The 11364-nt window shown below is 46.0% G+C and overlaps 1 protein-coding gene across 2 annotated transcripts in view; it reads right to left on the bottom strand.

Moving 5' to 3' along the window:
- Positions 1–4039: 4039 nt before the first annotated feature.
- The window catches only part of IntS2 (integrator complex subunit 2), a 47946-nt gene continuing 40621 nt past the window's right edge, over positions 4040–11364 (bottom strand). For both annotated transcript variants that reach the window (XM_089573437.1, XM_089573438.1), the window contains 3 exons: positions 9901–10006; positions 9417–9581; positions 4040–5005 (listed from right to left, as the gene is read on the bottom strand). In XM_089573437.1, coding sequence (XP_089429563.1) covers positions 4848–5005; positions 9417–9581; positions 9901–10006 — 429 coding nt within the window. In that variant the 3' untranslated portion in view covers positions 4040–4847. The remainder of the gene's footprint in view (positions 5006–9416; positions 9582–9900; positions 10007–11364) is intronic.

Below are 11364 nucleotides of genomic sequence, written 5' to 3'. Positions count from 1 at the left end.
CCTGCCACGTTTTCTCCAACACAGTGCTATTGAAACAGCCTCTCCCTTTCCTTCCTCATGCTCCTCTCGCACCTAAGAGTGAGAGAATCGCTTCTATTGAAGAAAAGAAAGTGCCGAAGACGTCTTCTGTAGGTGGGCCTCCAATTACCGCAGCCCGCTGGAGACAGCCTACCCCCAAGAGGATGGGGTAGGGGATACGGAATGGGGGCAACAAGGAGATGAACCTTGCCAAGGCCGCTCCTGAGCCTCGCTGCCCAATCCCCTTGGAAGTGACACAGCCCTGACTATTCAAATGTGATCGTTCGCAGTGCCCTCCGCTGTAGCCACTGATAAACAACTACGAATATTGCCAAAGCAACATACAGACTGCCGCAAAAGAGTGTACTCTTGCATCGGGTCAGAGTCTGCTCTGTTTATAGACAGTCACCAGGGGGTACCGGCATGGTAAGTCAACCTCGACAGCATGTGCATTTTGCAGATAACTCAGTTACGGTCCCTCCGTACCCCTGCAGCACTGACTCCAGCATCCCGACCAACCTCGGTTCATGGACCTGATGCACTTACTGGAGCTATTGCATTTCTCGGCACTTCTCGTTTCCCTCAAACCATACCACTACTAATTCCATCTTTTCTTCCTACTCCTCCCACCTAGGTGTCCACCAAGAAGTGAGGCAGTTACTCATCATTTATTTTACCCTTAAAGGCCTCTGTTGAGGCATTACATAAGGGGGGGGACAAAGCAAATGCAACTGAGAATAATACGTTAATACAACAAAACATAATGCAATACAATAAAATGAAAAACGATACATCACAATACAACGTTGGTCAATAATGAAGGGCGCAAGGCTGAATTAGGCGGTAACAACAACAACAAGAAAAAGAATAAGTGTAACTGAAGTTTGAGCAGTGTCTTTTATTCAGTACAGTGATTAATTAATGCCTGTCGAAATTTAGTAGCTTCGCGCTCGTTAACAATGTAGTCGGGTAGCAGGTTCCAATTTTCTATTGCAGTTGGAAGAAAAGATTTATTAAATGCCAAGGTCGATCCATGTATACGTTGAATGCTGAGGAGGTTAAACAGGCGGCGCGATGTTCTGATGGGAGCTAGTAATAATGTGTTACGAAGATCAGGAAAATTGTAATATAACTTATGAAAGAGGCAGAGTCGTGCGATTTTCCGTCGGAGCTCTAGTGGCGGGATGTTAAGTGAAGATTTAATACTGGTGATACTGCTGTGTCTATTGTAATTTGAGGATATAAGACGGGCTGCTCGGTTTTGAACGGCTTCTAAGGTGTTAATTAAGTATGCTTGGTGAGGATTCCATATAGCCGCTGCATAATCAAGTATGGTACGGGTGAATGTTTCGTATGCTAATTTTCGAACAGAAGGAGGGGCTAGGTACAGGGATCTTCGGATGAGGCCAAGTGATTTTGATGCTCTAGATGCTAGATATAAGATGTGTTCCGACCAGGTTAATTTGCTGGAGATAGTGATTCCAAGGTACCGATATGATTGGACTTGGGTTACCGTGTTTGACAGGAGTGAATATGCAGATCTGATGTTGGAACGTTTTCGCGATACTTGCATAAATTGGCACTTTGAGACATTCAGCTGCATAAGCCAGTCGGAACACCACCGTTCTATTATGTGTAAGTCATTCTGAAGCGATAGTTGATCCCTGTTAGTGACAATGCGACGATAAAGGATGCAATCATCCGCAAAAAGCCTGCGTCTTCCATTACTTCAAAACCAATTTTTTCATTTCTGGATGAGCAGAACAGCTTCTACTCCTCCCCTTTTATTTACAGCCACTTCATGGTACTTGAAATTTCATCTGAATGCTAGCTGTTCCCAAAATAGCAGCACATTGATGCCGAAATGATGCTTAGACCAAATTTTTGGTTACTACAAGCACATTCATATGGAGAAATCCCTCCATGCTCAGCTGGATTCGAACTAATACCCCTGCCACACGGCAAATTTAATGTCATTCCCATCGAATGACATTCGTTCAAAACGACATTAGTTAGCTGCCACACGAGAAAATCTAATGTCATTCGATGAAAACGACATTAGGTATCGAATGAGTTCCCTGAACACATTCGCCTGCGACGTCCGAGCTAATGTGTTCCCTCGACACCAGAGACTTGGTGAGAATATACACCGAAAAACACGATTACAAAAACGTCACAAGCACTGTAATATTTCCGCGTCCCTACGATTGTGCTGTCGTTCATTTATGTATATAAAAATGACAAATAGAACTGGAAAAAAATAAAACTCACTCTCGCTACCAGCCTTGCGTGGTTAACATTCACAACATGGCGACGCCCAGCTCGCCCGCTTCGGACCGAATACTGCGTCGCCGCTGCATTTTTCGACGCGATAGCTTGCTCTAAACGGTTGTATTCGCTTTTATTTTGTGCATTCTCATCCCTCCGTAACAATATAGGTTTAAAATATCAGTCGCTTTTGAGATAAATTTCAGAATTTCTTGATGCTAGGCTTAACTATGTACGGCGTACACTGTCGTCATAGCAACGACCCCGAGCGAAGTATTTCTCCAACTTTGCACTAGAATCTACATTTTCATTTCATCCAATTGATTTACATTAAAAAAAAACAAAGCCTTCGATTGCATTCATTACTGCCGTTAATAAAAGAGAAAAACGTTTTTTCGGCACTCAGTTCAGGAGGTTTGACTTGCTATCGTCTAGATGGCGCCACAGTATGTTATGCTTCTTGCGCGCTACGCTAGTCACACCCAACCACTGTGCTCCCTACCAAAACTGTTGTGAGGACGGGCGGCAGTGCGTGCAAGGTGCGCCCGTAGCATGCGCAAAGCTTTTGCGGATGCACAGCTAATACTGTCTAATTTCACCATAGAGAGCATTTCACAATATGACGTCCACCATTTGCCTGCCGCCGCTGGCTGAGGTTTGGCTTGGCTTGGACTTGTGGTGGATAGCAGTGATCAACACGTTATTGAAATCAACGTTTTTAGATCCCTCGCACAGCGCGCCTATCTAGATACGTTGATTAAAATGAGGATGAAGATTTTAGAATCGGTTTCCATTAGCAAAGCAATACTTTTTGCAACGTATTGAAGCATACATCGAAATTTTTGTATGCTGTACTCACTGTACTCTCTTTCCATCGCAATCGCCATCATTTGCAAATGACATTAGTTTTTGCCGTGTAGCAGCGCGCAGAAAAAATGACATTAAGTCGAACAAATGTCATTCGATGAGAATGACATTAAATTTGCCGTGTGGCAGGGGTATAAGGCCCGTGCGGTGTGAAATTTGTCCTGACACCTTAGAACAGCGCGCCAGTGCTGTATTCGTAGAACAATGTGGCCAAACTAACAATGGATGGCACTAAGAGTAATAAAAGGCAAAAGCAAATGCAGCTGCTACGAAAAATAGGTCGCATTGGGGATTTAAGTTTGCCACAAAGCTCTGTAATGTTTATTTGTTCATGTCTGATGACACTGGCACGTGCTTTTATTGCTTCATGATGCAAGACACGACCAGATTTATCTCGGAAAGATCGCAGACAGGAAGAAATGATTCTATCCCGTTCCGGAATGTTGTGACTACTTTGTACACCATATCTCGAAAGTTTGCTGTCAGCTTTAAACTGAGCATGGACTAGAGTGGCGGGTATTCTGTTTGATGACCACCGAGCATGCCTGTTGGTATCACCGCTGCCGAATCATTGAGTTCTTTGCGGGCTAAATATATCTGTAGAAGGTAGAAGTATCGTTCGGACCTCCGACAACCTTGGTAGCTTTATCAGCATCATAAGTGCCAGGATATACTGAGAAGAGACCCCGTAACGTGGGAACTTTTGACTAACCCTGTACGTCTGTGGTGTTGATACTACAGCATTAAGTCATATGCAGCATTTTGCCTCTACCTTTTACAAAAATCCGTGTTCTGCCAGACTTTAAACCACCAGGCAATGCTTTTATAAGTGACCACTTTAGCTTATTTTTAAAACACTAGAATAATGTGCAATGTGAGCCACACAGAAACATTTTACAACTTTGACCTTTAATGTTATAAATTAGGCAACACAAAGAGGAAGGACAACTTGCAAGAAAGTTTCTTGACTTACACCGGACAAAAAGTGAATAAGAAAAATGGGAAAACATGCTAAACGGTGATTCAAAAACAGCCCTCAGCAACGAAAAATATGGGACCCTATTTACAAGATGCATTGAAGACGAGGTGTCCAACAAACTCGGACTGTCGTCCAACAAACTCTGACACAATAAACAATAAGTTTGTACCTTTGGTGGCAAGCCCACCTGAACGTCTTGCATGCATCAGCAATTCCAGGGAAATGTTTAGACTCCAAGGTGCATTCTCCGGCGAGCCATGGAGCAAGAGCAGGCCGGAATAAAAAAACTCTGCCCTCTCTCATGGTGCAATGATGATGTAAATTTTTAAGGCAGTCCTGGAACCTGTCGCATGCTTGTAGCATCTTGAGGCAGAAACCAACCTGTGCACTCATCACTTTGCTACTGCTAATTTACCAAAGAGAAGTTTGGCGGGTTTACATTTCATGCCACCAGATTGCGCCATCATACAGACTGCTTCCTTTGCACCTGCTTCTGATGTCATCCATCAATCTCTCCGCTTGCAATTGAGGAGCCAATGGGGAGCTTCTCCTGTGTGTTCAAGCAACATGCCTCAGATATTTATGCGATGACTGCAGCCCATTCAGCACGTCTGTGACTGTTCGTGCCGTGTCCATACACTGCAAAAGGCTTGTAGGTCATTCCACTAACCCTGCAATGTGCACTGCATAAAGTACCATAAGCCTTGCACTGGCTCTAGTATATAGTCCGGTTCAGCACTGCATTGTCACACAGGTCAGCAAAGGACTTCTGGATTGCACTGCAGAGAGCACTGTTGCTTGGAACACGACCATCAGGTCCCTCGCTGTCGTCCATGCTGGCAGCGGACTTTTCCAGTTGATTGGCCGAAAAACCTGGGTCAGGCCACAAAATTTTGTAACTAAATTTTTCATAAAAGAACAGCCTGCACACACTCGACTGCGACACACATAAAAGCTTCACATATCACGAAAAAAAATCCTGCAAATCATCTCAGTTCAGTGTGACACACCACTAAGCAGCCACGAAAACCCACCAGTTCAATGAACAGTGAATGCATCGCCCTACTTTGGCACAGAAGTACAGCTTCAGCAACATTTCTGCCAGAATGAAGTTCTAGCAGCCGAGCGCCATAACAATTGAGCCACTGCAGCGGCAATCTCCACTTCGTGATGACAAGGCAGGGGCAAGGTACCTACCTACACCACTATGCTAGGCCCTGGTGAAGCCAGCCTGCATCTACAGATTACAGGAGCCGACTGATTTTTCAGACTCTAATTATTCAGACTTGTGTGATATTTCAACTTTGCTGAGGAACTGTCACATACTCCATAGGAACAAGTGCACCCTTAGCCAGAAGATTAGAGACCAAGACGGTTTCAATCTGTGTCATGTAGTGTGGCTCGTTATGTGTCCCCTGCGTTTCAGCTCTCTAGACGGTAAGAGGAACTCTAGTCTTCTCCCCTCTAAAGGTTAGGACTTCCATGGATGCTACAAAAGCCCCACTACATGGATTAGAAACAACCGCCCTGAGCTCTCAACTTCTGTACATAGAAGTACATATGTACCCCCTCTGCCAAAAGTAACCGAGCAACAGTGTTTTGTTTCTAAAGTGTATAACGTAGCCTTTACAGCACCCTTAAAGACCGAAAGTTGTCAGAACGCGAGGACAAGGGCTCACCTTACTCTACACAGAATCGGAGCTAAAGGACTGCCATAAGTACTTCGTTACACGGCTAAGAAACAAACCACCTGTGCCGGGTTACTTTTGGTAAAGACTGTACATGTTACATGTACTATCGCGCTCAATATGAGTTGCAACGCGTGGTCATCGACCGGGGCTCGTTCCGTGGTGTGCCTCCTCCAAACAGTCGCTCGGAATTCTGGGAGAAATTTTTTTCCTGAGCGGGGGTGCTGTTGTTTCCTGGAACAGCAGTTTCTCCCAGAATTCCGAGCGACTGTTTGAAGGAGGCACACCACGGAACGAGCCCCGGTCGATGACCGCGCGTTGCAACTCATATTGAGCGCGATAGTACATATGTACATGTACATACAGTCGACGACCGAAAATTCGGACGCCTGATTTTTCGGACATGCTTGATTATTCGGACTTTTTCGCGGCACCGCGACATGGCCCATAGAGCCAATGTGTAAGAGCGCTTGAAATTTCGGACGCACCGCAACTGACCACTCGATTTTTCGGACCTCGTTCGCACTCGCCGCCAGTACCCAAGCCGCCATATAATGTGTACAGTGGAACCTCATTAATTCAGACTGCAGGAGATACCGAAAACTTGATCAAACAAAACGAAATTCAAGCTTAAAGGGAGCCTCTTGCGACGCTGAAATTCTGCGCGAGTCGGCACATTGCGCGCGCGTGTTTTCGAATTCGTACTGTCCTTGAATGTCTTCCGCCGCACGAACTTAAACCGTAGTCTGAGTTCACGGAACTCATCTGTGCCGAGTCTTTAGTCCCGAACACGGAACGCGAATACGATCGCAGAGGCTACGCGCAAGCCGTGGCCTCCGCGATCGAAGCGCGCTTCGGGCGCGCCGCCGGATCTTATCGCGGCCGCGATCTGCTCCGGCGCTGCGCCGTTCGCGGAGGCCACGCGCGCACACCGGAGCTTCCAAGTGCTGTCTATGGATGGCGCCGTGATCATTATCTCATCAACATTTTTCTCGGTCGCGATTTTCCGCTGTTCACATCGGCATCAGTATCACCAGCTCCAGCCTTTCGTGGCGTGTCAGCATGCGTGTTAGCGCGTTCGCCGTGATAGTGGCTTTCGCGTGCTGCCGCCGAGCTTCACAGTTTTAGCGCGATGGGCAAGCACCTTAAGCTACACGGCTGGGAGTTAGCTCTCGAACGTGGTCGGTAAGCGTGCGGCGGGCGGGAAATTCGACGTGGCCGAGAAGTGCGTCCGATGATGGTGCAACCAAAAGAGAAACACAAGCTGCAAAAAGCGCGCTTTCCGAGTCAAGCGGTGCGAGTTTCCTGAACTGGAAGAAGAGCTGCACCTCTATGTGATGGAATTTCGGAACAACGGCTATGCGTTGACAGCGGACATGCTGCGCGGCTTCTTTTGGCATGAGCGTGCACCAGAGCGCAGCACCAGCTCAGGAGTCTAAATACTTCGCGAGTGACGATTGAATGTAGAATAAATGTCGCTCATTCCCTGGTTGGTGTGTTTTTACTTAAAAAAATTTTTTTTTTCGCATATCGCGTGTATGGGCCGCACCCCGAAAATTGGCCCTCGAATCTGGAAAAAAAAAAGTGCGGCCCTTATACGCGTTTATACGGTATTTCGCGCGGCGAAATATAGTCATGAGGAGCTTTAGAATGTGTGCAATACAATTGGCCGCTTTCTCCGGCATAGTGGTAATAAGTTCGTGATTTTTTCGGTGAAATTTGATTTTCCGGACTGCCCGATTTTTCAGTCATTTTCGCGGTCCCTCGAGAGTCCGAAAAATCGGTCGTCGACTGTATTCAAGACCAATAAGAATGTACATATTCAAGACCAATAATTTGGAGTGAATGGATTCCAAAGTTTTTTTTTCACTGAAATAGACTCTAGCAAGAATGTACGGAACCCAAAAAATAATGATTTTGAAAGAACATTGCTGACATAAAAACTTGTCTCTTCCATCAATCCGGCCGTGGAGGGTGCCATTTTGGATTCAGATGGATTGAATTGGATGCAGTGGCTGGGATACACTTTGCCGCTTCACTCTCCACTCCTATAAGGTGGTTTACTAAGAAAATACCATCATGGGTGCGTGATTGCAATGATAATAGGGAAGCAGCTGCATTTGAAATGCCGTTACCCTGGTCTGATGCGAAATGGAGGAGGCAGATGCTCCCCACGAATTCCCTCTACCAGCCTTCGCGACCGTGACTGGGGAAACAAACACTGTCCGGCCACACTTCGGGCGAAAAGCATGACGAAAGCATGGCTCCGACTGAAATGCTGGCTAATACTGTCACTTGCAAGTGCAACATGAAAAATTGCGAAATTTGCAATTTTTCAAGCTCTGTTTTTCTCACTGCAGTGATTTTTTTGAACTTCATGAATTTTTCGGGTCCCGCCAAGTCTGAAAGATTGGTCGGTGGCTGTACCACATTCTAATCCCAAAGAGACTGCTTCTGAAGAAAAAACAAGCTTTTGTAGGCTAGAATAGGCCAGCAAATGAAATACGGGCATCATCACCACTGGCCGTCCTCCCGACAAAACTTCACCGACGCCAATGCTTTTCTTCTTCTTCGTTATGCCTCTCTAATGCCATAAAAAAGTCCTGTTCACAGCTAATGGCAGCAAGTTTCGCTGAACAAGTACAGAGGCTAACTAACGCTGGGTTTCCTATGCATGTCCTAGCAAGTATTGCTGAAATTCTCATGACACAGATCTGTTCCCCTCTAGATGGCCCTCCCCTTTCAGCAAATAAGCAAAAATTTGCTATTATTCCATACATTCATGGTGTGTCTCATCATTTGAAGAAGATTGGACAACGGGCCAATGTCAAAGTCATTTTTTCAGCTCCTGAAAAGCTGCAGAAATTCTGCAATTTGACAAGACCTGGCCCTGCGAAAAAGAGTGGGTGTACCACGAAGCATGTAACAAAGTTCGTTGAATGTATGGAATCAGTTGTGCACAGCATACCATTGACATGCGGAAAGAAATATATGGGTCAGAGTGGAAGGTGCCTGAACGAAAGTCTTCGAGAAAATCGTTACAATGTAAAAGAAAAAAGAGGGGGTTTTCTTGATGTCCATTGCAGAAACTGTGAATATTGTGTACCTCTCTATGAATCATGCAATGTAATCACCAAGAACCCTACCAAACTTACCCGTGAAATTATTGAAGCTGAAGCCATAGATAGCCTAGGTGACTTGTGCACCGCAAAACCATCTGTTGGATTATCTCGGAAAGAACTACATCATCTGAGAAACTATTGAAAATTTTTGTCCTGCGCCTGTGCAATGTATCGCCACGTCGTATATATTTACCGCCCTGCGGCTCACAATAAACTGTTGGAAGTTAACGCTCGTGTGTGTCCTTGCTTGTCCTTGTTCTCTTCCTGCGCTGTTTTTGTTGACATGTGTTACCAACAAGCCCAAGCTGCCACCTAATGCTTTTCTTCCGTACACGGATCTCTGAGGCTGGGCCACACTGCCACCAACTCCCCAGCAGCAGCATCACTGAGTTTTCTCAATGTGTCACGAGTCGGAATAGGCCGACTGCTTAGAAAAGGCTCCCACGAGTAGTGCCCCCACCAGGGCTCACCCACCCAGCTGAGGTGGTGCCGTGGTGCACTCCTGGGAGAGGCAGACGCGGCCCAGCTGCAGCAGCAGCACAGCCACGTCCTCGGCCAGTGGTGGGAAGGCCTGGCACATGCGCACCAGGGCAGGCAGCGCAGGCAGGAACAGCAGCGGCCGCTGGTAGCTGGGAAGCACTGCCAATGGACACAGGCACGTACATTTTAGCAACGGAGTGGCACCACAAGGACATCAAATGTTGTGCAGTTGAAGCTAAATTCCACTTTGTAGCTTCTTTTCACAAAAGAAATCCATGCAAAGGTATTTGCACACATGACTGTGGCCCATAAATCCCAGAAGGGTGTTGGGCGTACAGTGCACAGCAGTGGCCAACTTGAAATAGCCGCTGTGAACTCTCTTCAATAAGTTCTTAATAACCCCTTAACCGGCACTGAAAACGACTTCTGCAAAGATAAATACAAGTCTAGACAGTAAAGAGAACAGAATGTGACTTACCCCCTAGCAGGGTGTGGGTTACATTGATGCATAGACGGGCAATGCTGAGAGACTTGGCAATGGAATACTGCAGGCAGAGGTAAGATGCCAATTCAATGGCAAACACCTGAAAGAGAGAGAGATAGAAGAAAGCAAAATAAGTCAAGCCAGCCAGCACTGTAACCCCTCATGAACAAACCTACTCTCTGTACCAAAAAATTTACTGACATACAATTTTTCAAAGCTTGATTGATGTGACAGAAATTAGAAGCTCACTGACAATGGTAGTACTGGAGCCTAAAAAAGAGCGTTGAAAATTGAGGACTGCACAGTGATGCATGAGATAGAAAGCAATAGGAACAGTGTTTAGGAGATAGGGAAAAAAGCAGCATGGCTTGGCAAACAAACACGAGTTAATGATATTCTACCTAAAATCAAGAAGAGGAAATTAACGTGGGCAGAGCATGTAATGTGGGGAACCAATAGCTGATGGCCCACTAGGGTTACAGAGTGGATTCCATTTGGAGGTCAACGGGAGAGGCATTTGTCCTACGACAGATGTCACTGGCCTGATGACAATGACACAGGAAGCCACATGAAGCAAATTTAGCAGGTCTGCCCCAAGAAAGTGACTAACGGGTGAAGCTGCTCAGCACCTACAGACTGCTGCAAAACATCGACCCTATATGCCTGAAGTCATGCACTAGCATACAAGTGGAGCCTCATTAATTCCAATTCACCTAAGTCAAACCTCCACTTTATTTGAATCGAGTTCCGGTAGCATAATGTGCACCTGAGAGGCTCGCCTTAATTCAAACTTCACACACAGTAAAATCTCAATCATACGGATCTCACAGGGCCACGAAAGATAGTATAATCGGAAATTCGTATTACCCAAAACAACAAAAGTTTGTATGCAGAATTTTCGCAATTTTGGTTGACAAGGTTTATTTATGGCTGCGTGCCACTGCTAATCCGCGGCGTCAGTGATGTACAGGCAGCAAGTACTTGGTGCTGAAGGGTGCGGTCGCAGCTCGCGTTTGTATCTCATTTGCAGGTGGGTGGGGGAGAAGGTTGTAACACCCGAATTTCTGCTCACTGTATAGAATGCACTCAGGGGTCAAGGGTATTTTAAGAAATCATATCATCCCTAAAATTTGCATCAACCGAGATTCTACCATCGAGATTCTACTCAATTCGAACAAGTTTTCAATCCCTTTAGAGTTTAAATTAGTACCTGTTCCCAAGCAAGAGCCCGAAATGATGCCCTTCTTCCAACAGGCCTTCTATTTTGTGACTTTTTCTTTTCAAGCCAAGGCGGGACTCAAACCTCCTAAGCCTGCGGTTAATTTCATCCAGCTTGGTGCAAGCTCCTTCAGGTGAGGCAGTGCTTTTCCTGGCTACTGAGTAGGCCTCTGCAGTGTGCCTACACATGAACCGGTGCAGCCTTACTGATGCCTGAAATTGGCTCACTGGGATCTGGCA

This window comes from Amblyomma mixtum, chromosome 2 (assembly GCF_055824585.1).
Source record: "Amblyomma mixtum isolate Tamu chromosome 2, ASM5582458v1, whole genome shotgun sequence".
Classification (NCBI taxonomy): Eukaryota; Metazoa; Arthropoda; class Arachnida; order Ixodida; family Ixodidae; genus Amblyomma; species Amblyomma mixtum.
Note: the sequence above shows the minus strand (reverse complement) of the source record. Positions and strands in the feature narration are given on the sequence as shown.